Below are 26,205 nucleotides of genomic sequence, written 5' to 3' on the forward strand. Positions count from 1 at the left end.
CTTGGTGTTTGATAATAGCCCCCGCAGACCCCACTCGCAGGCGATGTCTGGCCCATACTCTGCCTATCAGGTCAGAGCTGACATAGCACACGTGTAAGTCATGGCTGCCTGGCATGCCAGTGCCATGACACACGTGTGCAGGCAGGATGTGCCTCACCAGCTTGTTTCTGCCCCCAGGGCTCTTCTCTGGCTCAGCAGTGAGCTCAGCCCTGTGGGAGGAGACCGGGAAGCTGCGGTGCTCTCCACACCACCTGCCTGCTGGCACCCCTGTGCCAGGAATGCCCTTGGGAAAGGCCCCTGAGCCTGGCTCTTCCCAGCTCCCCATTGGCCATCCCCGCCCCCCGAGGGGGGGCAGGCTGTCCCTCACGTGGTGCTTTGTCCACTCGGGGCTCCTGCCCTGCCTTGTCCATCCACCTCCTTCCCTCCGTCGCTGCTGCCTCCCTGGCCCCAGGATGCACTGCCTCTGCTCAGCCCCCAGCCCCAGCTCCAGAGATGTCTGCCCATGCGGACCCCCCGCTGTCTCACCAGAGCCCCCCCTAGCCTGGCCCAGCCCAGGGATCTCTTATGCTGCAGTTGCTACTAGCCTCACCTCAGGGCTGTAACAAATCCTCAAGCTCCCTGGGGCTGGGCTGGGCTGGGCAGGTCCCCTCTGAACGCCCTCTGGGCTGAACCGCCCTGTGGGGGGCTGTGGGCTGCCCTGCCCTGGACAGCAAAGTGAGCGTGAGGATGTATGGGAGCCCCGCACCCCCACTGGGCCGAAATCACTTGTCCAGTCTGGTATCCGGCCAACGTAGGACCCACGGCACAGGGAGCGCTCCTGAGCGACCCCCTCTGGCCAAGCTGGGAGCTGCACGGCTGAGACACCTTCCTCCCCAGGAGGGTGAGTCAGGCTGGGGGGGGGCGGAAATGGGGGAGGGGGAAGCTTGCATCACTTCAGTCAGACAAGGGCGCTTTAAAAGGGCCCTGCAGTGACGCAACAGGGATCTAACGCCAGGCTTCAGGGCGGTGACCACTCCGCAGCCAGGGGTCAGGAGGAATCTCCCTGCCCCAGTGGTATCCAGGGCTGCCTGGGGGGCGGGGGCAAGTGGGGCAATTTGCCCCAGGCTCCACAAGGGCTCCGTGAGCCCTGGCCGGCGGCGGTCCCGGTCTTCGGCGGCATTTCGGCAGCAGGGGGCCCTTCAGTGCTGCCGCAGACATGGAGTGACTGAAGGGCCCCCCTGCCACCAAAATGCTCTGCGAGCCCTGGCCCAGCGGTGGTCCGGGTCTCCAGCGGCATGGGGCCCTTCAGTGCTGCCGAAGATCTGGACTGCCGCCAGGTGAGTACAAGCCCCACCGCTTCCCCGCTTTGCCGCAGGCCCCCTGAATCTTGATGGTATTGCATGGCACAGGGATTATGCCCATGAGGCTCTGGCCGCCAGAGCAGCCGGGGGCTGGATGGAGAGCACATCTCTGTTCCAGGGGGGCAAACCCCCACATACCTCCAGGTTGAAGGTAGCTCGCAGAGTCTTTGAAGTGTGGCCCAGGCTTGGGGCAGCTGTGGGGAGGGACTACACCCTACAGGGCATGGTTCCCCCTCCCCTTCCCCCTGCACTGCAGGGAGTGTGGAGGCATTGACTGTCCCTGGACATGCGGGGTATTGATGGGGCTGGGCCAAGGCAGAGCGGGGCGCTCCGGGCTGGGGGGGGTGCTGGCCGGCCAGCCTTAGACATGGGGCAGTTTGAACAGTGCAGGCCAAGCTTCCCAAGGGGATGCTCTGGGGATTGCTCAGGGCTTCGACTGAGGCCTCAGCCCAGGGATCATGGGGGGCTGGGCTCTGGGAGTAGACCCGCAGATGTTGCCTGGGCCCCCAAGTCACACCCCCCCATCTCCTGGGTCTGGTTTTCTGCTGGCCCTGGGAGGCGAAGGCTCTAGCCCTGGGGCTGGCCAGAGGGGCTGCAAACAGCTAGGCTTCTCCATGAGGAGGGATGGGATTGGGCCCCCCAGCAGCATCTTCCCCTGCTCGGGCCATGGGGGCCTGGCGGGCCTGCACCGGGCTGGGAGAAGGCCTGGCAGGTTTGTGGCTGGGCTGGGTGCTGGAGCGGGGCTCTGTGCTCCAGGCACTGGTGTCAGCGGGCTCAGACCCCTGGTGCAAAGGTTGGGAGGAAGCTCCACTGGGTCAGTTGCTCTTCTTCCCGCCTCATCCCCATGTCCTCCCCTGCCAGGCCTCTGCCCTCTGCGGTGGCTGTTGCACCTGGGCTCACAGGGGTTAACACGCTGACCTTCACCTCCCAGGGTGGAGCTGGGCTCCTGGCTGGGTCACAAACAAAGGGGATTGGGGGGGGGGCTCGGCTCGTGGCCTGATTGTCCCAGACTGGAATGGGGGGGAAGGGGAAGCTGTGCTGGGGGTTGGGAGTGAGGGGGACCGGCAGGGCTTGGGGCAGGGTTACCAACAGAACAGTCCCCTATTACAAGGGTCTCCTATTTTGTCATCTCTACAAGATGAGGATTTGCTGAGCGCTGCAGGAAATACCCCAGCGAATGGGGGTGGGTCCTCCTCAGTATTATTAATTTGATGAAATGGTGGGGGACAGGGGAGCTAAGAAAACAGTTCCTTATTTTTGAAATACAACGTTGGTGGGGAGCCCAGGGCTGGGACAGCAGGGGGCTGTGGGTCAGGAGTGAGGGGCACCAGCAAAGCTGGGTGCGGGGAGCCCAGTGCTGGGACAGCAGGGGGCTGTGGGGCGGGAGTGAGGGGCACCAGCAAAGCTGGGTGCGGGGAGCCCAGTGCTGGGACAGCAGGGGGCTGTGGGGCGGGAGTGAGGGGCACCGGCAGAGCTGGGTGTGGGGAGCCCAGGGCTGGGACAGCAGGGGCCTGTGGGTCGGGAGTGAGGGGCACCAGCAAAGCCGGGTGTGGGGAGCCCAGGGCTGGGACAGCAGGGGGTTGCGGGTCAGGACTGGGGTGCTGGCAGAGCTGTGTGGGGGGAGCCCAGGGCTGGATCGCAGGGGGCTGCGGGTCAGCAGTGAGGGGTGCTGGCAGAGCCGGGTAGGGGGAGCCCAGGCCTGGATCGAAGGGGACGGCGGGTCAGGACTGGGGTGCTAGCAGAGCTGGGTGCCAGGGAAGGTTGCTCTGGTCTGGGATATGTCCGCTGCCTGGTACCGATGCCAGGGCTGCGACAGGTACGTGGGTTGGGCAGCTGATGCTCCAGGTTCGGCCCTTGCTAGCAGGCGAAGTCATCTAACCCAGCCCCAGGCTTCGGGGCTGCCTGGGGTCCTGCTATGGGGCAGGGTTGGCTTAGCCAGTGATGGAGGGAGGGAATCACACCCCATGCCCCAGGTGGGCTGACCCTCGCATGGGCAGAATGCGCTGCCCCCCCCCCCGGGCTGTGCCCGGCCTCACCCATCGGCTGTGCCTCTCGCCCCTATTCTTCCCCCCCCCGTCCCTTGGGCAGTGCCTGCCCCTAACACCCCCCCCCGGGCTGTGCCCAGCCCCACCCATTGGCTGTGCCTCTCGCCCCTATTATACCTGCCCCTAACACCCCCCCCCGGGCTGTGCCCGGCCCCACCCATCGGCTGTGCCTCTCGCCCCTATTCTCCCCCCCCCCCCCCCGCAGGGCTGCTCCTGAGCCCCCCGTCCCTTGGGCAGTGCCTGCCCCTAACACCCCCCCCCCCGGGCTGTGCCCGGCCCCACCCATCGGCTGTGCCTCTCGCCCCTATTCTCCCCCCCCGTCCCTTGGGCAGTGCCTGCCCCTAACACCCCCCCCCCGGGCTGTGCCCGGCCCCACCCATCGGCTGTGCCTCTCGCCCCTATTCCCCCCCCGTCCCCTGGGCTGGGCCTGGGGCCCCTGTGCCCCCCCCGGCTGGGGGGGCGAGCCGCCATCTTCCCCCGCTCGGGGCCGCTGGGCCGGGAGCATGTGCAGAGCGAGGCCGCCGGCCCGGCCCCATCCCCCCGCCGAGCGCAGCCGCCTCTCGGGCCGGCGGGGGGCGCGGGCCGGGCTCTTCCGCCGCAGCCCCGGCAGCCGGGCCCGGCCCCATGCGGGAGGCGCCCCCCTACCAGCGCCTGGGCCCCGGCCGGCAGGAGGACGAGGGGCCCGGCGCGCTGCCCCCGGTCGGCGGGGAGGCCGGGCCGGGAGGCCGGGCAGCGCCCTGCCAGAGGGTCAGTACCGCGGGGCCCCTCCGGCCCCGGGCGGGGGGGACCCCTGTTCCGTCGGGCCCCGAGCGCGGGGCAGTCCGCATCCCCTCTAGCATCCGACGCTGGGCCTTCGGGCAGGGGGGCAAAGGGGCCCCTCCGGAGCTATGCTGTTAGTCCTCCACGAAAGCCGGGGGAGTGTTCTCCCCATTTAACAGCTGGGGAAACTGAGGCACAAAGCGGGGCTGTGATGTGCCCCAGCAAGCGAGAACCTGGGGTCCTGGCTCTCCGTCCCACTAGGACATGCAGCCGCCTCCTTTAAACGCGGGTGAGGGGCTTCTGGGTGCAGCCTGGCTGTCCTGGGTGAGAGGACGGGGGCTGGCAGGGGCAGGGCTCTCTGCCCCGGGGCACCATCTGTATCCGGCCTCCAGCAGCTTGGTCAGTTCAACGCCAAACCTCCCCACTGCTGGCTTGTGCTCAGACCCAGATGGATCCCAGCATCCGTGAATCTGGGCCTTTCCCAGCCTGGCACAGGGCAAACTGCCTCATGGGTTGGCACAGCTGGCAGCCTGACTCATGTCTGGACTGAAGTGCAGCTGGGGGAAGAGGGCTCCGAGCTGGGGTGGCAGGAGGCTGCTGATCGGGGTTGAGGGGCACTGGCAGGGATGTGTGCAGGGGGGGGGGTCAAGGTGCAGGGGAGTTCAGGGCTGCAGCAGCAGCAGGGGCTGTAGGTTGGGACTGAGGGGAGCTGCCAGGCAGTGGGTGAAGGGGACCAGCCCGGTAGCGGGAGAGGTACAGGAGTAGGCAGCGTGTGGGGAGCTAGCCCAGGACCTGGTGTGCTCTGGCCCCTGTTCTCTTAAGCACAGGTGAAGAACTGCCTTGGACCGAGGCAGTCGGCTACCCGTGTGGGGCTGCAGCCTGCCCTGTGCATCCCAGGACCGAGCATCCTGGAAGCCTGGCTCTGGGCTGCATCCGGGGAGGGAGCATGCTCAGAGTGTCTGGATCCCTGGCCCCGGGCCGGTCCGTTCCAGGCAGGGGCGGAGGGGGAGAGTGGGCAGCGTGGGGCAGGATTCAAGGGGCAGCAGGTGCGTGGGGGAGGGATAGAGGAAGGTGGAGCTAGCCAAGCCGGGCTCTGCCCCAGGGCAGTGGAGGTTGCCTGGCCCAGCAGGGAACCTGGCCCCCGAGCAGTCCCATGTTCTTCTGCCCTCTGACATGCGCTCCTGGGAACCCGAGCCAGGGTCAGTGCTAGGAGGAGCAGCCTCTCCTGAGCGCTATGGATGCCGTGCTGGGCGAGCGCCCCAGGTGGGCGTGTGGAGCAGGGGTGTTCTCAGAGCTGTGGGGATGGGGGCTGCAGTCACAAGACCCCGTGCCCTTCCTGCGGGGAGGCGGGGGGGGCAGTGCCAAGGTAGCGCACAGCTGGCCGCCAGCTTGCTACATCTGCCATCTTGGAGCAAGCCCAGGCCTCCAGCTGTTTCATGGAAATGGGCAGGGCTGGGTGGTTCCCGCACAGGGCTGTGCCGCTGGAGCACCACCGGGGGGCGGGGGTGTGACCCAACGTGTGCTGATGGATCCAGGCTGTATCCACACACCATGCCAACGAGCTCTTAGCAGGGCACGATGGGAGCGTGTTTCTCCTGCCTCTTGCCACAAATGCCTGGATCTAGTCTGGCTGAAGTGCAGAAAATGTTGGTCACCCCAGGCTCCTGGCCCAGGCACCGGGGCATTGGTGGGCTCCCAGCTCCCCCTGGGGTGCAGTCGGACCTGCTGCACAACTGCAGTTGCTGGGAGGAGTGTGAGCAGGTGCCAGCCACGGGCAGTCAGCTGAGTGGGGTGAGGTGTGTGCCCTCGTGGCTGGTGGATTCCAATCCTCCTCCCGTTCCTCCCAGCCCACGCCCTTTCCGTTCTTCTGTTCTTCACGCCACCTGGGAATCTTGTTCATTTTGTGTGTTGGGCGTCTTTTAAAGCAACTGGCCCTGTTCACCCAGGGAGGGAGTTTTGCCTCATGGTTGGAGGAGTGGGGCTGGGCTCAGGACTGCTTGGTCCTATCCCCACACTTGCCATCTGACCATGGGCAAGTCATTTAGGCCAGTATTTTTGGAAGCAGACAGCACGCTGTGGTGCGCTCGGGCCTGCCAAGCACCCTCTGCTCCAGCCACGCTTGCTGGGAACTGGGATGCTAAACACCTCAGAGAGTCAGGCCCCAGTGGGAGCCTTGGAAATAGTGGCAGCAAAGCAGTGGCCAGCGTGTGAATGTGCCGGCTTCTGGCCTGGGGGACTTGCCCGAGGTCAAAGTAGTGGATCACTAGGGCTGGGGCCAGCCCCTGCCATAAGTGGGTGCCCCTCCGTTGCCATTGGGCATCTCCCGCACTGTTGCGGGCTGGCAGCATTGACTGAGGGCTGTTCACTTGGGCTTCGCCATGTTGGATTTATCTGATTTTGTAGCTCCTCTTATTCTATGCACAGCATGTACCCTGCGGTCAGGACACATGTTGGAAGAGATCTAACCACAGTACACTGCAGTCAGTTTTTCTTAACATGCCCTCTTGGCACATTCGCGTGGTCCTCTGGCATAGGATCACTCTCTGGGCACCTCCTTATGTCAAGAGTTTCTTAAGCCTATGGCTCAGCTGGCATCTTACAGGCCTCAGCTTAGTACCCGGGGCATAACTTCTCCTTTCCATGAGCCTGCACTCAGATCTGCTTAGCACACAGGGATTGTGGGTGGCCCGGCCTCGTCAGTCAGACGCACAGTAAATGAACTAGAAAATGAACTAATTGGCTACCACTCCATGCCTCAGTTTCCCCACCTGTAGTGCCATCCTCCTGGGGGTTGTGGGGCTAACCTTGTTTGTAAAGGGCTTGGGGAGGGGGGCAAGGACCCAGAGTTCTTAAGGGACGGCTTGGGAGACAGCTCCTCCTCAGGCAACAAGGCCAGGGGCAGAAAGGCCTCTGGAATAGGATGGGAAATACCCCCTCCACATCCCCTGCAGTCTCTGCACTGCAAAGCCAGCGCAGTCACCAGGGCCTCTCAGCTGGGCAGGTGACGGGACCCACAAGCCTTCCTGCTTCTGGAGAGGTGAGGGGAAGGGCAGTGTGAGGGGAGGGTTGTATTGTGTAGAGGAGTGTGGGCGTATTGGGAGGTGGTGTTAGGGAAGGGAGGGGTGTATGTAGGGAGTATGGTGTTCAGAGGGGATGGCATGTAGCGGGTGCATTAGAGGGTGTGGGGTGTGGTGGGTTTATGATGGCAGCGGGGCGCTGTCTGTAGTCGGTGGGGAGCAGGGGGGAATGTGGCAGTGGGGGCACTGTCCCTGAGCGGTAGGGAGTGCGGAGGACGCGTTCTGTGAATGGTGGGGAGCAGGGGGGACATGGCAGGGGGGTGCTGTCTGTGAGCAGCAGGGGTGGGGAGGATGTGGCGGGGAGGGGGCGCTGTCTGTGAGCGGCGGGGGGCGGGAAGGACCTGGTGGGGGGACGTGGCTGACTGTGAGCAGCGGGGAGCAGGACGGGTCTGTCCATGAGTGGCATGTGGGTGCGGCAGGGGAGTTCTGCTCTGGCTGGCTGCATGGCCTGGCCTTGGGCAATGTCCTGGGGCAACACTGAGCATGCAGTCAGGGCTGGGCGGGTCTCGTGCTTTCCCCGCCCAGGGCCAGCAGTGCAGCCAGCCGCCGGGTTGCCTGTAGAACCTGTTGGGTGGAGAGGGTACTGCCCTGGCCCTGTCATTGCCATGGGGTGGAGAGGGTGCTGCCACTGGGAGCCGCTCCGTTGGCTGCTTGTGGAGTGCTCCTGGCTCCATCGCCCAGGCTGGAATCTGGCTGGGCCAGGGCACTGTAGGAATTTGTCTCTGCACTCTGTGTTTCACCCCTTTCCCATTGCTCTGCTCCTTACCCACTGTCAGGCCAGTTTCTCAGCAGGGCTGTGCTTGGTTGACAGAGAACCACAGTAGTCAGCCCTGTCACGTCCCCCTCCCCCCCCCCGGGAGGCAGAGCAGGGGCATTATTGGGGAAACTGAGGCATGGAGCGACATGACCAAGGTCACCCAGGGAGTATGGCAGAGCAGGGAATTGAAAGGCTGCCAATTTCTGAGCCCCTGTCCTCTCCTCCCTCCTCCCAGGTGTGTGCTCTGCCCACTAGCCTGCACTGCCTACGGTGAAGGGTAGCAGGTTTGCCCTCTGTGTAGCTTGAGGCTTGGGGCCATGCCAGCTGCATGGGAGGCGGGCTCAGATGCTGGCCCACATGTTCGCAGGTGCAGAGCTGCAATGTATTTGCAGCAGGGATTGATGGGAGAGAATCTCCTCTGTGGCCGTGACATGGGGCCAACTGGGAGTCTGTGTCCTGGCCCCCCAGCATGCTGGCCCTGGGGAGGCGATTCCCCTGCATACAGGGCTGGCCTTGCTCTGCCCTTGGCATGGCAGTGCCTGGCAGCCCAGAGCTGGCCCCCTTCCCCGCAGTGCTGCCTGGGCCTGCATGCCAAGGAGCCCCTCTTGCAGCTGCTGGGCACTGTGTAATGGGGAAGCAGGAGATACCTGCTCCTGGCCGGCTTCCCTCCCCACACGCAATGCAGCTGAAAATCCCCTCCAGGCTCGGGTGGGGCTCGTCTCTCATTGCAGCTAGGGGGGTGGAGGTGCTCAGCCTCTGGCAGCATCAGGCCCGTGCAGATGCGTGGGGGTTACCCCCATCTCTAGGAAGCAGGGCAGCGACCATGCTGTGGCTTTGGGGCTGGGCTGGTGGCCGAGCCGCTCCGGTCTGGGAATAGTGCAATGAGTCTGCAGGTCTCAGCTCCAGCCCTGCTCCTCCTTTGCCCACCGTGCAAGTGTGAGCTGCTTCCCCAGCGCTGTGGGGCCGGCGCAGCCCTGGGGGGATCTGCTGGAGAGTCTGGGGGGTGTTTGGAGAACGGAGGGGGCGGGGGCAGGGCCATATGATGCGTGACCATCTGCACCTGCTCTTAGCGTCTGTGGGGGGGGGGGGCACCAGCTGCTCCGAGCCGCACTGGCCACTCAGGACTTGAGTCTTAATGCGGGTGCTGCCCTAAGCTCCAGGCCCGTCCCCACAGGGAAACCCTTCACTCCAGCGGGGGGCTGGGGCTGGAAGGCACAGGCTACAGCACGAGGGAGAACCAAGCCTCATCCACACCCTCAGAGCAGTCCAGTGCTGCTCAGCTCCCCCTGTGAGCCCCAAAGGGCCAGGCAGGGCGTCCCCCGACTCGCTGGGTCCAGATTCCTGCAGCAGCTCTGCTAGGTGCAGTGTCCGGACACGGGCTGTGCCCCCAGGGGGTGCGCAGATATTCTATTAACTGTTCCTGGCTCAGCAGAGCGTGGCAGGCCGGGGGACGGGGGGTCAGACGCCAGACTGTGTGTGTGCACGAAGGGCTAGCTGCACAGGGAAGACAATGAGCCGTGCGAGCGGCTGAGGGTCATTGGGGGGCTCAGCTTTGAGAGTCTGGTGTGTGGGAATTAGTGCCAGCCCCAAACCTTCAGCCCATTCCCACTGGCACCTGCCCGCCTGGAAGCTCACAGCTCCACGCGTGCCTGGCCAGGTGGCAGCTGCAGCTGCCCCAGGGAAGGGTGCCCCATGGGGACAGGAGAGTGCTGGGGGGCAGGCGCAGAGGCAACTGGCTTGGCAGCCCAGCTCGGTTCTGAGGTGCCTGTTGCTCCCCCTCTTGCCCCTAGGTTTGGGGGAGCTGCAGACGGGATGGTCAAACCCCAAGCACAGCCCCGAGCAACTCCCCGTGTGTGCAAAGCACCATGGGTAGGACCCAGCCACGGACAAGAGGAGGAGTTTGGAGCTGGGGGCTGATCCTGCAAGGGGCTAGGTGCTTTCAGCTGCCGACAACGACACAGCGGGGAGCTTGCTCACAGTCGGTGCTGGCCCCAGTACCCCAGCGTGGCACTAGGGGGCGCTGGCCCCTCAGTCGGTACCCCAGAGCAGTGCCGGGGTGCTGTGCTGCAGGGTGGGGGGTTCAGCAGAGGGCATCTCCTCTTAGCCCATGCTGACCCCAGTGCTATGCTAGAGGGTGCTGTGATGTGGGGAGCGGGGAGGGGTGCTCAACAGGGCGTGCTGGCCCCAAGCCCCCAGTGTAATGCCGGGAGGCTCTGTGGTACATGGTGAGGGGCTCAGCATTGGGCACTGGCTCCTATACCCCAGTGTAGTGCTAAGGGCACTGTGTTTGGGGGGAGCGGGATGAGGAGGGGCTCAGCGGGGGCAGAGGCCCCTCAGTCAGTGCTGGCCCCAGTGCAGTGCCAGGGGGCGCTGTGCTGCAGGGAGTGGGGGGCTCAGCAGGGGGCGCTCTCCCCTCAGTCGGCGCTGGCCCCAGTGCAGTGCCAGGGGGCGCTGTGCTGCAGGGAGTGGGGGACTCAGCAGGGGGCGCTCTCCCCTCAGTCGGCGCTGGCCCCAGTGCAGTGCCAGGGGGCGCTGTGCTGCAGGGAGTGGGGGACTCAGCAGGGGGCGCTCTCCCCTCAGTCGGCGCTGGCCCCAGTGCAGTGCCAGGGGGCGCTGTGCTGCAGGGAGTGGGGGGCTCAGCAGGGGGCGCTCTCCCCATAGTCGGCGCTGGCCCCAGTGCAGTGCCAGGGGGCGCTGTGCTGCAGGAGTGGGGGCTCAGCAGGGGGCGCTCTCCCCTCAGTCGGCGCTGGCCCCAGTGCAGTGCCAGGGGGCGCTGTGCTGCAGGGAGTGGGGGGCTCAGCAGGGGGCGCTCTCCCCTCCGTCGGCGCTGGCCCCAGTGCAGGGCCAGGGGGCGCTGTGCTGCAGGGAGTGGGGGGCTCAGCAGGGGGCGCTCTCCACTCAGTCGGCGCTGGCCCCAGTGCAGGGCCAGGGGGCGCTGTGCTGCAGGGAGTGGGGGGCTCAGCAGGGGGCGCTCTCCCCTCCGTCGGCGCTGGCCCCAGTGCAGGGCCAGGGGGCGCTGTGCTGCAGGGAGTGGGGGGCTCAGCAGGGGGCACTCTCCCCTCCGTCGGCGCTGGCCCCAGTGCAGTGCCAGGGGGTGCTGTGCTGCAGGGAGTGGGGGGCTCAGCAGGGGGCGCTCTCCCCTCAATTGGCGCTGGCCCTAGTGCAGTGCCAGGGGGCGCTGTGTTGCAAGGAGTGGGGGGCTCAGCAGGGGGCGCTCTCCCCTCAGTTGGCGTTCTCCCCAGTGCAGTGCCAGGGGGCGCTGTGCTGCAGGGAGTGGGGGGCTCAGCAGGGGGCGCTCTCCCCTCAGTCGGCGCTGGCCCCAGTGCAGTGCCAGGGGGCGCTGTGCTGCAGGGAGTGGGGGGCTCAGCAGGGGGCGCTCTCCCCTCAATTGGCGCTGGCCCTAGTGCAGTGCCAGGGGGCGCTGTGTTGCAAGGAGTGGGGGGCTCAGCAGGGGGCGCTCTCCCCTCAGTTGGCGTTCTCCCCAGTGCAGTGCCAGGGGGCGCTGTGCTGCAGGGAGTGGGGGGCTCAGCAGGGGGCGCTCTCCCCTCAGTCGGCGCTGGCCCCAGTGCAGTGCCAGGGGGCGCTGTGCTGCAGGGAGTGGGAGGCTCAGCAGGGGGCGCTCTCCCCTCAGTTGGCGTTCTCCCCAGTGCAGTGCCAGGGGGCGCTGTGCTGCAGAGAGTGGGGGGCTCAGCAGGGGGCGCTCTCCCCTCAGTTGGCGTTCTCCCCAGTGCAGGGCCAGGGGGCGCTGTGCTGCAGGGAGTGGGGGCTCAGCAGGGGCCACTCTCCCCTCAGTTGGCACTGGCCCCAGTGCAGTGCCAGGGGGCGCTGTGCTGCAGGGAGTGGGGGGCTCAGCAGGGGGCGCTCTCCCCTCAGTTGGCGTTCTCCGCAGTGCAGTGCCAGGGGGCGCTGTGCTGCGGACGAGGTTATCTTGACCCACGTCTGGCAACGAGCTCTGAAGCTGGGGTCCGAGGGTTATGAAACCTACCAGGTGTTTGATCTGGGGAAATCTGGCTGGGCCAAGATCTCTTCCTCCCACCCTGCTCCCTCTTCAGCAGGAGAGGTCGGAAAGCAGCCCCTCCTACCCCGGAGCAGGGGTCGCAGCTGGGCGCACAGGCACTGGGGGGCTGTTGGTCGAGGGCAGAGGAGGGCAGGCCAGGCCAGGCCAGGGTCTGGACATGGCACAGGCTCTTCGCTCTCACGGCACCAGCCATCTCCATGGAGCCGTTGGCTGTGCCCTCAGCCAGCTGTTCTCCCACGGGGCCAGCTGGAACCTCGGGCAAGACAAGGGCGCAGTGTTAGGGAGCCAGGCCAGTGCTGCTCCCCCGGCTTGGACCGGGGACAGGCCCCCACACTGAGCCATCTGGCAGGTGCGCTGGGCAGGGGGGAGCACAGGAAATGCAACTGGAGAGGGGGAGACGTTCCCTGGCGTGACCTGGCCAAGTTCCCAGGCTGAATCTCAGGGAAGCAGGGACCAGCCCCGTCCCAGCTGGCGGGGGCTGCGGATGGGCTCCGAGATCCCCTTTGCTGGTCATGCTCAGTGCTCAGAACTGGGCCTAGCTAGGCTCACCCGGCCACGGGGGCGTCGTTCAGCTGGGTGCTGTGTGGGCCCAAGGGTGGCAGGGCTGGTTGCTGCCCTGTGCTCTGCAGCTGTACGGGGGGAGAGCCTGCCCTGGGTGCATGGCGCACTGGAGTCTCTCCAGCAGGGGCTGGCCAGCGCTCCCCTCAGCCGCGCTGTCCCTGTGCCCAGAGCAGCTGGGGCCAGCCCTGCTAACACCGGGCGTGAAGCCAGCCTTCACTCCGCCCACCACCACCACCTTAGGACTGAAGGGATGGTCCCCTCCCCCCACCTTCCCACTCTGCTGTCAAACGAGCTCCTAGGCTGTGAGCAGGCCCAGGGCAGCCACATGCCTGGGGCCCAGTTCTGTAGGGCCAGCTGCAGAGTTCCTGCCCCTCCCTGCTGTGGCCTGCCTCCTTCCCTCCCTGGGGACATCCACCTGGCATTGCACAGCCGGCCCCTGGGACTCGCAGTTCCCAGCCTGTGTGTTCTCCCGGCATTGTAACCCGAGGTTCCCAGCCGTGCTATCCCGTCCGTACTGGCGTGGCTCCAGCTGCATCCACACTGCAAAACGGCAGGGCTTGGACTCCAGATCTGGCGAGCCTCGGGCTCTGACCCACCCGCTGGCAGGGTCCTCGGAGTTGGACCCAACACCTGACGGGTTTGTGTGTGGTTGGAAGGGGGCTCGGGCTCAGCCTGGGCTGAGAGAGCTGCTTGGGGTATGGGCAGGGAAGAGTAGTTGTTCCCAAGCCAATAGAGGGGCTGGGAATGGGCCGCAGGAGCTGAGGGACTCCCCAAGAACGGGAGCCCTGGAGCTGGAGGTGCCTGGAGCTCCTTTGATTTCACTGGAGGTCGGTGGAGCAATGATGCCTCTGGCCCTGGTCCAAGCCAGATGTCCCCGGGGCAGAAGAAGGTGGAGAAGGGCCGTGGCACAGCGAGAGGCTGGTGGCAGTTGGAGGTTAATGAATATGTGGGCCTTGCCGGGGAGAGAAGGGAGATTCTTGTGACTCAGCCACCTGCTGGCCCCTTCCTACAGCAGGTCCTCCTCCGTGCACTCCCTTTTGGGCAGTGGTTAATTCAGGGGTTGGTCTGGGGGCTCCCTTCTCAACCTCCGTCTCTCAGTGCGCTGCAGAGCCCTGGCCGCAGGCAGAGATGCATGGGGGGCACTGTTTGGTAGCGTAGCGCCATCCGACGCTGTGTGCACCCAGCGAGCAGACCTGGGCTCACATCGAAAGCCCGGGGGCTCCTGGAGCCCTCAGAGACCTAGTGCATGAGGCTACAGTGGGCAGATCTCAGTGACCTCTGGGGGAGAGATTCCCACATTGACATGGGATGTTTACTGACTAATAGTGCTTTGCATGTGCCCGTCACCAGGGTATCTGGGCCCATGAATGCCTTTTCTTGGAGGCACACTAATAACGTGGCCTGCCAGTTGGGTTAGTAGCTTTCTCCCGATGGGGAAACTGAGGCATGCAGCCTTTTCCAAAGCCAAGCAGCATTTCAATGGCAGAGCCAGAAATAGAATCCTGGCTCCCAGTCATCTTGGCTTCTGAATAGCAGGGATCAGAGTGCGTGAGCTGAGCTGAGCGGTGGTTCCAAGCCTGGCCAAAGCGAACGAAAATAAACCCTCTGGGGAATGTGAACGCTATGGCTTGGATATCCAGGTCTCCGTGAGCGGGCCGAGATTTTCCTTTCCTCAGTGCAGTCTGGGCGCGGGGGAGCGGGCTGAGGGGTGTCGTGGGGAGATGCCTAGGGGAGGTCTGGAGACAGGGTGCCTTGTTGGAGAGTGCAGGAGACTGAGGAGCTGTGTGAAATCCCAAGCCAGAGGCCCACCGGAAACAGCCTCTCCAGCCCGCAGTTAGATCTGACCTCTTGGCTGCCGATCAAAAAGTGTTCCCTGCAAATACCATCGAGTCTCTGTTCCAGCCAAGCCAACAGCCGGGGAGAGAGGGTGTGAACCAGCCACTGTGGACCGGAGCGGAGCGAGGGGGTGGGCTCAAGACAAACACACACACACACAAGCCCTGCAGTGTCCGGCCCGCGAAACCAGGAACCGCCTCTCGGCTGCGGACTGGCTGCGGGGACCACAGAGATCGGCGCCTGCAGGAGGATTCTGGTTTTTTGGACAGAGAAGCCTTTAAAGCGCGGCTCAAAAGCTTGCCGATGTCTCACAGCCCCTCTGTGCGGATGTCAGACTCAGCCGTGCCGTGACGCTGCGCTCCAGCTGGCCACCCGAGCTCCCCCCGGTTACTGATCCACCGTGTGGGTTTTACGGAGGAGCTGTCCCCACGCAGTGGAGCCGAGCATGCGTGCCTGTGGGGCCCTGGCAGACTGCCATCCACCTGGCTTGGCGCAGGGGCAGCAGGCTGGCCGGGGTGCCACAGAGAGCCCGTGAGGGGCGGATCTGGGATGACACCCAGGCAGGCTCCTGGGAGATTCGCCTCTCGCTGGGCAGGATCCTTTTATTCTGTCTAGAGGCTGTGGCTGGGCAGGGCATGCGGGGACAGCAGCCCCTCACCCAGCCCAGTGCTCCAGCGTGCTGCCAGGACTGGCACTCGTGGAACCAGTGACAGCCGTGTAATGCCCATGGCCCCGGTGGGAATCCTGGAAGGGCCCTTCTCCTCTGACCTGGTCCCCTTCTTGCCATCAACTGGGGCATAGAGTATAGGGGTTCCCCGAGCCAACAGCCCCTGTTCCCACCGGTGCCCAGCGTGGCAGAGGAGAGATGCATCGCTTCGAGGTGCTGCGCCGCTCCTTCCCGTTCCTGGCCCGCTTCTGGGTCTATCGCGTAAGTCGATTTTGGCTCGGTTCCCGTGGGTGAGTCCCCCGACGCGTCGGATCTGTGTCCCGCCCCTTCAGCCTGGCGGCTCTGTCCTGGCCGCTGCATGGCATGGAGACGAGCCCTGAGGGGCTGCGGGTGGCGTGGCAGGGTTCTGTGGGATGGGGGGGCTGTGGCTGGCATGGCACATAGCGTTGCCTGGCCCACCCAGTCTGACACCGCCCAGAGCCCTAGCCCTTCCCCTTCGCAGGGGCAGAGCTCGGGCGCCCTGCCACCTGACTATGGGCCGCAGGGAGCCCTGCATTATCCTTGGGGCTGCCTGCTCCATGTGTCCCTTGCACCTCACTGCATGTGTTGGGCTGTGCCCCAGCTTGGCGATGAGGCAGCTGACCCCCCCCACCTCACGGGAGCTGGGACACTGGCTGTGCCCCGGTTGGCTGCATCCACCCTCCATATTTTTAGACCAGACTATACTGTGGGGAATTTTAATTGTTGGCTGTAACCCAAGAGCTCCAGAGACATAGCCCAGCCCCAGGATGTGTCGGTGGGGGTGGGGGAGGGTCTGTGTTAGGGGGCTCAGATTGGCCTGGAGTGATGCCCCCTAGATTAGAGGTGCTGCAAACAGAGTTGGGAGGGTCCCAGGATGGAGTGGGAGGGGGGGCGAGGTGCTGGGTCCCATGGGAGGGGTGGGAGGAAGCACCCTGTCTTCCGCTTCTCGAACACTGTATGACCCACCCCCCATGGTGCCGCCAGGCACTGCACAGACCCAAGTGGGCCCTGTCCCGAAGACCTTACAGGGGGAGGCCGTGGCTGTGGTGCTGCCTGTGCCCAGAGGAGGGGCTCTCCTGGCAGCATGGGTTGTCAGAGGTTGATGGCACAGCTCAGCTGGGGAGCCAGGGGACACAGCCAGGCTATAGGTGCAGCCAGTTCCCCATAGCAGCGTGTCTGAGGGGGGCATGAAGGGCAGCAGAGGTGGGAGGTACATGTCTGGAAATGGAGCAGGCAGGCGAAGGAGACCAGACAGGGCAGATCTGCAGCGGGAGGTGTCAGTTATTGAAGAGCTCTGCCCAGCACGGTGACTGCAGGGCAGCTGAGCTCTGTGGCTGGAGGGACCCATGGGTGTGGGGCGCAAAGGAATTCCTGCCTCTTCCCTGTTCGCTCCACCCGGGGGCAGCCCCAATGGCTTGGCTCGGGCAGGGCTGGTGCTTTCCCGGTTTGCCATGTCGTTTCTGGAGCGGATGTCAGGGTGCATGGGAAACAGGAGCATCAGGGAGACAGCCCAGACCTCCAGGGGCAGTAGAAGGTTTCCTCTCTAAACATTAGGGAACAGCCCCCTCTGGGAGCTTGTGGCCCCTGCGGAGCCGGCCTGGGGTCACCCCCATCTGGGAGTCGGCCCCCGAGGGGTGTCATCGCTGCCGAAGTGGTTGGTGAGTCCCTAGTGGATGGGGAGGAATGCCCAGCTGGGCGCTGGCCTGTGACGACCTTGGGGGGTGCAGGATGCCAGGGGGATTTTGTCTCAATAAACACAGATGTGGCACCGCCTGCGAGCCATGTCCACTTGTGGGCAGTGCCAGCCTTTCCTGCCACTCAGAATGGGGAGCAGACCCTCCCTTCGTGAGGCGGAGCTGGCAGCCAGACAGGAGAACTGGAGCTGGCTGTGGACAGATGCCGCCAGGGACAGACAGGCCCAGGAACACGCTGGCTTCGAGGGGACGCCAGAATCTGGCTATGGAGCAGGGAGTGCGGGACATTCTTGGCCAGGCCCTTCTGGCTGGAGGACCAGAATCAGGGTGGGAGGGGGGCACATGCTCTGTTTTATAACCCAGACCTGCCATCTCCAGTTTCCATCCCAGACATGGGCATGGGAAGCAGATCTGCCTGTGCCTTGGCTGGAGCGCTGTGTGTCGGCGGTGCCAGGGGGTACTGAGCCCTGGTGGGCGGCAGTGTGAGTGCCTGGCTCCCCGGCCAGCTGGAGCGGCCTAGCACAGCTGTGCTTTTATCCCTCTCTGTGCTATTGATAACCAGGCCCTTTGCTCGGGGGGCGGGGGGATGCCGATTGGCACCATCTGGCTGCTGGGGATGACAGCAAAACTTCCTGGCCCCTTGCCCGCTGCTGTGCCCACTCCCCAGCAGCCGGGGCCTGGAGCTGCCTGCTGTGTCCTGTTCCCCCCCACCCACCTCCCCCCAATTCGGGGGAGCTCCATGCGCTGCAGGGGGCACAGATGGGTGCTGCTGCTGTGCCAGCAGCTGGCCTGGGCGAGCTCCGTGCTCCCATGCCAGCCCAGAGCAGCTCCGCCAGGCTGAGTTCTCCCCATAAGCACACGTCTCAGCCGGGGCTCCCCTCTCCTGGGCATTGTCCCTGGACATGGGGCCTTCACTGCAGGAGTGGAGCCCGGCCCATGGGGGCGGGGAGGAAGGTGGGGAGAGGGAATGCAGCAGCTCCCAGCATGCAACGGGCTTGGGTGTGAGCACATGGCAGGGAGAGGGGCTGCTGCTCCCAGCATGCACTGCTGTCTCTGATCTGGAGTGTGGTGGGGTGGCCCGGGGCAGGGCGGGGAGCAGTGACCCGATCCCTGGTGCCTGGTTGATGTACGTTGGGGGGACGGGGCTCCCATTGGCTCCTGGTGGGATGGATGGGGCCTGTCCTCTCTGGGTCCAGGAGGCGAGCGGCTCATTATTCTCTAGCGCTGGGTCTCCGGGCTGCCCTCATGGGCCCCTGCCTGGGAATGACAGAGCAGCCTCTCATACCCTTGTGGATGGCGCCTGTTGTGCCCAGGGGTCCTAGCCAGGGTGGGGGCTGATGTGCTGGGCACTGCAGGGCTGTGGACTGGGATCTCCGTGGACGGCAAAGCTCCCTGGGCAGCTCTGTGGGGTTTAGTTCTGGAGTGAAATCTCCCCCAGATGCCAGCCACTGCCCGGGCACATGGGGTTGGCAGGAGGAGAGGGCCTCGGCCTGCTGGGTCGGATGCCAGCGGCGGAGGAGCTGAGCGACTGGCTGTGGTGGAAGGGTGACTGCTGGGAAAGGGGCTGTCACAGGGCACTTTGTTATTCCCTGGTGAGGGGGGCCAGCTGGCAGTGCTCCCCGTAGCCTGCCTGGCAGCTGCTGGCACCTTGTCTGGCTCCCTGCAGGCAGTGGGGTGCCCTGGTCCCTCTGAAGGCTTCATGTAGCCACAGATCCCCTCTCCCTGTCTGTCCCAGTCACCGACAGCGAGGTCTCTGCTTTGACCTCGGTGGCCCCGTGGCACTGGTATGGCCCTGCTGGCTCTGGGGTGGATCCTGTCCCTGGACAAGGCAATGGCCAAAGTCTCACTGGCTTCTCCAGGAGCAAAATCCGGCCCACGGGAATTTCCCCCTGGCTCCGCCCGTCCTGATTGTGGCAGGATGTGTAGTATAGCCAAGAGTGCCAATCCCCGGCTGCTCAGCGATGTGGCTGCTGCTACTGTGACCAGCCCACAGCCACTGCTTCAGCCAGTGCAGCTAATGGAGACTCTCCAGTCACTATTAGCCGTACAGAGCCTGGGACACCCTCTGAGCAGTACGACCCAGGCTAGTGATGCCTCCATCTGGGGCCCAGGTTGACGTTTGGGGGAGCTGGGTCCCCGGCTGGCATGTGCTGAGACATGGCAGGCAGTGCCCTGAGCTACAGGCTGCCCCCTAACCCCACTGGCTCTGGTCTATGCAGACGCTGCCCTGTAGCATGGACTCGGACGAGGGCACAGACTGGCTCCTGGAGCTCCTGACGGAGGTGCAGCTGCAGCAGTACTTCTTGCGCCTCCGCGACGACCTCAACGTCACCCGCCTCTCACACTTCGAGTACGTCAAAAATGAGGATCTGGAGAAGATCGGCATGGGGCGGCCTGGTGCGTATAACCTCTGACCTGCCACGCCCCCAGCCCCCAGGCTGCTCCTCCCTCACCCGCAATCAGTGCTGCATCTGTCTCCGCTAGTCCCCCACCGTCACTCTCCCGGCTTCCGGATCACGTGGCTTTGTTGGAGCTCCAGGTTTGCTGTAGGGTTAACACCTCTCCAGCAGAGCCCAGAAAGTTCTGCTGGGCTCCCTCTTGCGGGGTCTGACTGCTCTGGGCTGGGGTGGGGGCGGATTCCCCTCTGGAGCTGGCAGAGGGGTGCCGCAGGAGGGAGCGGAGCGGCGCGAGCGCTGTGACCGTCCTTTGTCTCTGCAGGCCAGCGGCGGCTGTGGGAAGCCGTGAAGCGCAGGAAAGCCATGTGCAAGCGCAAGTCGTGGATGAGCAAGGTAATGCCTGGGCAGGGGCACCCTGGGATGTAGGAGGACGATGGCGCAGCAGCCTGGTGCCATCCGGGCATTGGGCTGTTCACGGGCAAGAGCCCTGGCACCAGCAGCTCCGTTTCACAGATGGGGAAAGGCAGAGCCGCCCCAGGACTGGCCTGAGGCTGCAGAGTGCCCCGGACACACCAGCGCAGCCCTGCTGGGCGCAGGGCAGTGAAGGCTGGAATTTGGCCCAGTGGCTTTAGATGCCCAGCGACGTCGTCATCTGCTGCCTCCCACAGCCCTCACCACTGTCTGTCCCCCTGCTTTGAGAGGGAGGGAAGCTCCACACCCCCCCGAGCCAGGCTCTCTGTAGAATCCCCAGAGGGGAACATCCTGGGCTAGGGTTGCCAATTTTGGTTGGATGCATTCCTGGGGATTTTATCTCATGACATAATAAAGATTAATCTTTAATTCCTGGAGATGCCAGGCCAATCCTGGAGGGTTGGCAACCTCGGCTGGGGCCAGGAGGCGCTCTGCCAATTGCTGGAGAGCAGGGGAAAGACGTGGGCGGCAGAGAGCCTGCTGGGAAATGTAGTCCTGCCGTTATCTGTGGCGCTGCCCAGCTGGCCGGAAGCTGGGCCTGCATCTCCATGGGGGAATCCTGCGTGGGAGGAAGGGGCCAGTTCTCGGAAAAGGGGGCTCTGGGCCAGGGCTCTGGGACGTGCTCCAAGCCCTCCAAGTGTACGGGCTCTGCTGGAAGCTCATTTCCCAGCTTTTGCACTAGTTCTGGAAGAAGTGGTGGCTGGCAGAAATTGACAGCGGCTTCAGGGTCCTTTGATCACGAGGTCGTGGATTGCACTGACTGGGTGCGAGGGCAGTGAGTGGCTGCCCCCAACGTGCACAGGGCACCCTGCGGGGTGCGGGTCGGAGGGTCAGTTTGCTGGGTGGCTGGGGCCAGCTCTGGCGTGCCCTGCTGCTGGCTAGGTGACGGCGTTCAGACTGGGGTTGCTTGTGTCACTGAGCATTGGTGAGTGCCTCTGTGCCCGAGGGGCAGGCAGGAAATTCCTTCCCCTGGTGATCAGTCTGTGCCCCCAGAAGCCATTTAAGTGTTAAGTAGCCGAATACGCATCCCTGCCCAGTGCTGCATGCACACAGTACCCAGGAGAGTCACCTCAGGGTGCAGCAAGTCTATCGGCTCCCAGGGGGTGCGCTTTGGTGCCACCCCCATGAGATTGGGCTGCCCAAGGGTGCTGCCCCCGATTCAAATGGGCATCTCAGCCAGCGCTCTACCTAGCTCCCATTCATGCTGCTCGTGCCCTGGACCCAGCTTTCATTCTCACTCACATGTCCGTGGCATGTACTCTGTGCCAGGGTTGTGCCAAACACACCAAGGGCTGTGGTCCCTGTCATGGAGAGCTGGGTCTCAAGCCAAGACGATGGGCACAGACCAGAGGAGGGCGCAGCTGGGTCAGCAGAGTGGGATGGGGCCATCCGGAGCATGGCATCAGCGCAGCGATAAATTCTGGGCTGGCACCCGTTCAGCAATAGCACAGGCTGTCTGCGGGGAAATGCAGCCACCTCTGGACCAGAGCGTGGCAGATGTGTATCAGCACCCAGCAGCCCTTGGGCAGCTGGGGACAGGAAGTGGCGGAATATCTCCATCCTGCTGAAACTCTCGGGGAAATCAGCGCAAGAGGGGCTGTCATGGCCGGGGCATCTGGCCAGGGCTCATCTGAAAGAGGTCATCTCCTTGCACCCCACTGTCTTCCTCTTTCGATCCCAAACTGCTGGGTAGCTTTGCTGTGTGCTGTTCCACAGCTGCCGCGCTCCACCCCAGAGGCGGCTGCATTGGTGGGCTCGGAGGGGCAACAGCAGGTGAAGTGCTGTGGATTCATGGGTGAGGGGTACTAGAGAACAGCTGCCAAGGACAGACGTAGAGAAGTGCTTGGAGCCACCCTGCCCTTTGCCCACCACGAGGGCTTTGGTGCGATGCCGCTCTGGGGGTGTTCGTAGCTTGGAGAGACCCAATGGCAGCAGGCCTCGGTGTGCACTACGGGGCTGCAGCAGGTTGCAGGGTCTGGCCCTGCTGCTGTCTCCCATTCCACTGGGCCGGCCTGTCCCTCCACAGGTTGTGGTCCTGCCACCTCTGGGCTGGCTCTGCCCACACATCAGCCTGGGCTGCCTTTCCCTCCCTCAGAGTGCTGGCCCTTGGTGCCCGTTACAAAGACAGGTCAGTGCTTTTGTTACAGATGAGGAAACTGAGGCACAAAGCTGGGGGTAGAACCCAGGAGTCCGGATCCTCCCAATCCTCTGCTCTGACCACGAGGCCATGCTGCCATAAAGGTGCTGCCCTAAACCTTCCTCCCACGGTGGGTTCTACGGTCCCTTATGCCAGGGCCAGAGGCAGGTGTGTGTAGAAGGGTTGCCTGTTGCTGGCGGAATCACCAGGTGTTGACTGGTGGTGTCTCTCCAGCCCCAAGCGCACGTGCCTGTGACCCACACCCCTCTGTCTGTCCATCCAGGTGTTCAGCGGGAGGCGCCCTGAGGCGGAGTTCCCGCCCCAGCCCCAGCCCACCTTCCCCAAGCTCTCCAGCCCACCGCCCGCCGAGGAGGGGCAGCAGGCCCTGACCTGCCTGATCAGCGAGAGGGACCTGACGCTCTTTGAGAAGCTGGGGGATGGCTCCTTCGGCGTGGTGCGGCGCGGCGAGTGGGGCACGCCCACCGGCAAGACGGTAAGGAACCCGGAGCGCACCAGGGCGAGCCCAGCACACGGCCTGAGGGGCTCCGTGATCCCAGCAGGATATGGGGCTAGCCCACGATTGCCTGGCTGAGGCCCTTCGCTGGGCTGGGGCAGCAAATCTGGGCTGGTCAGTTTCCCCATTGGCCTCCAGTTTGTTTCACTAGCTGCAGCTGGGTCTGGGATCCCAGTGCTGCTGTCCACCCGCACCGACCCCCCAATCTGCAGACGGCTCTGCCCCCACCAGGGTGCCCACCCCCTGAGTGCCAGGCACTGCCCAGACACCGGTCCTCATGCCTGGCCCAGCATGCTCAGTCTCCTGGCCCACTTGGCCCCTACCCTCCACTCTGGATCTGTCCCTATTACCGCCCGGGGCCGTGTGGACCTAGAGACTGGACCGGGACCACAAATTCCTTTCATGCAGGGCCTGCCTTTGGGTCCCCCAGCCTGAGGCTGTGCTGGGGATGATACTCTTTGCAGCCAATGCCACCCCTTTCCCCATCACTCCTATGCCTGTGGAGTGGGGAGGGCCTGAGTGGCCCCTGCTGAGCCCCACGGTCCAGCGACCCCTCTGGGCTGTGTGAATACATGAATAATACCAGGACACAGTTTTGATGTCCCACCCATACCCTGTGTGCCCGCTGCTCCAGCCTACCCCAAAGGTGAGCAAATTGGTCCCTGGGATGGGAGCTGCCGCAGGGTCCTCACTGCCCGTGTTTCCCAGCAGCTCAGCGTGGCTGTGAAGTGTCTCAAGACGGAAGTGCTGAGCCAGCCGGAGGCGCTGGATGACTTCATCCGGGAGGTGAATGCCATGCACTCTCTGGACCACCGCAACCTGATCCGGCTCTACGGCGTGGTGCTCTCGCCCCCCATGAAGATGGTGAGTGCGGCAGCATAGGGGGGGGCATTCACCCCCCAGGCGGCTCAGTCCCAAGGGAATGGCTGGGGAGAGGCAACTGCCTCTCTGGTGCTGAGAGCTGGCTCCTCCAGGCGGGACTGACCCCCAGGCCTGGAATGTAGCTGTGTGGGTGCAGAGCCCCATGGAACCATGAGACAGGGACAGACCCCCCCCCAGGCCGTGGCTGTGTGGACACAGAGCCCCATGTCACTGTGGGGCAGGGACAGACACCCCCTGCTATGGCTGTGTGGGCCCAGAGCCCCATGGCACTGTGGGGCAGGGACAGACACACACCCCTCCCAGGCCGTGGCAGTGTGGGCACAGAGCCCCATGTCACTGTGGGGCAGGGACAGACACCCCCCGCTATGGCTGTGTGGGCACAGAGCCCCATGGCACTGTGGGGCAGGGACAGACACACACCCCTCCCAGGCCATGGCTGTGTGGGTGCAGAGCCCTGTGGCACCACAGGAACGGAGCCCATCCCCATGGATTGCCCCCCATCCCACTCTCCATGGCTGGGGCCTGACTCGATCCCTCTGCCCCCATTTGCCCAGGTGACAGAGCTGGCCCCACTGGGCTCCCTGCTGGACCGGCTGCGAAAGAACCAGGGCCATTTCCTCATCTCCACGCTGTGCCAGTACGCTGTCCAGATTGCCAAGGGCATGGCCTTCCTGGAGTCCAAGCGCTTCATCCACCGTGACCTGGCTGCCCGCAACATCCTTCTGGCCTCCGCTGACCTGGTCAAGATCGGCGACTTCGGGCTCATGCGGGCGCTGCCCAAGAACGACGACCACTACGTCATGCAGGAGCACCGCAAGGTGCCCTTCGCCTGGTGAGCCCCGCCTGGCACCAGGAAACGCTCCCCAGCTGTGTGCATTTCTCTCGCAGCACCCGCTGCCAGCTAGCCTGCCCATAGAGGGCAGCTCAGTGCCTGGGGCTGGTAGCTGTGGGTGGCTCTGTGTAATGTCTCTGTGCCCCCGCGCGTCTCCTCGTCCCTCCAGTCTGTGTACCATGGCAGAGTAGGAGGGGAAGGGGCAGCAGGGATCTCTCTCTGAAGTGGAGTCTGCCTGGGGCGTCCCTGTACTGCCAGCGCCATTCCAGGGAGAGGGAGGCAGCTGGCTTGGCTGGCCCTGGGCCCATGTGTGGGGGGACCTGGAAGGCTGGCGCTGAGCGGGGAGCCCCTCTCTGCCAGGCTGGATGGGGGTGCCTGCAGGCGCATCAGTGACTCTGCGAGCCCTTCTCTGCAGGTGTGCTCCGGAGAGCCTGAAGACGCGCACCTTCTCGCACGCCAGCGATACCTGGATGTTCGGAGTCACCCTCTGGGAGATGTTCACCTACGGGCAGGAGCCATGGGTCGGCCTCAGCGGCAGCCAGGTACCTAATGCGGCCCCATGCCGAATGCCCTGGGGCCTGCACTCTCGGGCCTGGCCCCTCTGGGAAGGGGAGCACCCTCTGTCCCCTGCATATGGGGATTGCTGCCCCAGGCCCAGCCAGCGTCACTCGGGCCTAGCTGGCATCACTGAGCTACTGCCTCTAGGGCCGTTCCTGGCAGAGCAGGAGAGAGGGGCTGTCTCAGAGCAGGGGAGCGCTGGGGATCCCAGGGCGTGTTTTCAGGGGGCTCCTCCCCCCTGGTGACCACGCACTGCACCTCTGAGGGAGCCTGCAGGGAAACATCCAGCTTGTGCCTCTGGGCGCCTGACAGGGCAAGTGCTGTGAGCTTCTGCCACACGCATCTTTGTGGTGCCCTACTCCCGACCCGCAGCCCCCCCACTATCCCAGCCCTGAGCTCCCCACACACAGCTCTGCCGGTGCCCCTCACTCCCGACCCGCAGCCCCCCCACTATCCCAGCCCTGAGCTCCCCACACACAGCTCTGCCGGTGCCCCTCACTTCCGACCCACAGCCCCCCACTATCCCAGCCCTGGGCACGCCACACACAGCTCTGCCAGTGGCCCCCACTATCCCAGCCCTGAATTCCCCACACACAGCTCTGCCCGTGCCCCTCACTTCCGACCCACACCCCCCCCGCTATCCCAGCCCTGGGCACCCCACACACAGCTCTGCCGGTGCCCCTCACTTCCGACCCGCAGCCCCCCACTATCCCAGCCCTGAGCTCCCCACACACAGCTCTGCCAGTGGCCCCCACTATCCCAGCCCTGAACTCCCCACACACAGCTCTGCCGGTGCCCCTCACTTCCGACCCACAGCCCCCCACTATCCCAGCCCTGAGCTCCCCACACACAGCTCTGCCAGTGGCCCCCACTATCCCAGCCCTGAACTCCCCACACACAGCTCTGCCGGTGCCCCTCACTTCCGACCCACAGCCCCCCACTATCCCAGCCCTGAGCACCCCACACACAGCTCTGCCGGTGCCCCTCACTTCCGACCCACAGCCCCCCACTATCCCAGCCCTGGGCACGCCACACACAGCTCTGCCGGTGCCCCTCACTTCCGACCCACAGCCCCCACTATCCCAGCCCTGGGCACGCCACACACAGCTCTGCCAGTGGCCCCCACTATCCCAGCCCTGAATTCCCCACACACAGCTCTGCCGGTGCCCCTCACTTCCGACCCACCCCCCCCCGCTATCCCAGCCCTGGGCACCCCACACACAGCTCTGCCGGTGCCCCTCACTTCCGACCCACAGCCCCCCACTATCCCAGCCCTGAGCTCCCCACACACAGCTCTGCCAGTGGCCCCCACTATCCCAGCCCTGAACTCCCCACACACAGCTCTGCCGGTGCCCCTCACTTCCGACCCACAGCCCCCCACTATCCCAGCCCTGAGCTCCCCACACCCAGCTCTGCCGGTGCCCCTCACTTCCGACCCATAGCCCCCCACTATCCCAGCCCTGGGCACGCCACACACAGCTCTGCCAGTGGCCCCCACTATCCCAGCCCTGAATTCCCCACACACAGCTCTGCCGGTGCCCCTCACTTCCGACCCACACACCCCCCCCGCTATCCCAGCCCTGGGCACCCCACACACAGCTCTGCCAGTGCCCCTCACTTCTGACCCACAGCCCCCCAGT

General features: G+C 64.8%; 1 protein-coding gene across 8 annotated transcripts in view; it reads left to right on the plus strand.

The window, feature by feature from the left end:
- TNK2 (tyrosine kinase non receptor 2) overlaps positions 1-26,205 on the plus strand; it is a 70,733-nt gene that overhangs the window by 21,651 nt on the left and 22,877 nt on the right. For 5 of the 8 annotated variants that reach the window (XM_030575323.1, XM_030575321.1, XM_030575325.1 and 2 more), the window contains 6 exons: positions 18,995-19,172; positions 19,494-19,564; positions 22,063-22,272; positions 23,005-23,157; positions 23,730-24,007; positions 24,423-24,549. In XM_030575323.1, coding sequence (XP_030431183.1) covers positions 19,010-19,172; positions 19,494-19,564; positions 22,063-22,272; positions 23,005-23,157; positions 23,730-24,007; positions 24,423-24,549 — 1,002 coding nt within the window. In that variant the 5' untranslated portion in view covers positions 18,995-19,009. Of the gene's footprint in view, positions 1-14,516; positions 15,322-18,994; positions 19,173-19,493; positions 19,565-22,062; positions 22,273-23,004; positions 23,158-23,729; positions 24,008-24,422; positions 24,550-26,205 lie in introns of those variants that run through there. The other 3 variants (XM_030575319.1, XM_030575320.1, XM_030575327.1) reach the window with 2 other exon arrangements.

This window comes from Gopherus evgoodei, chromosome 9, assembly GCF_007399415.2.
Source record: "Gopherus evgoodei ecotype Sinaloan lineage chromosome 9, rGopEvg1_v1.p, whole genome shotgun sequence".
In the NCBI taxonomy this organism is placed as follows: Eukaryota; Metazoa; Chordata; order Testudines; family Testudinidae; genus Gopherus; species Gopherus evgoodei.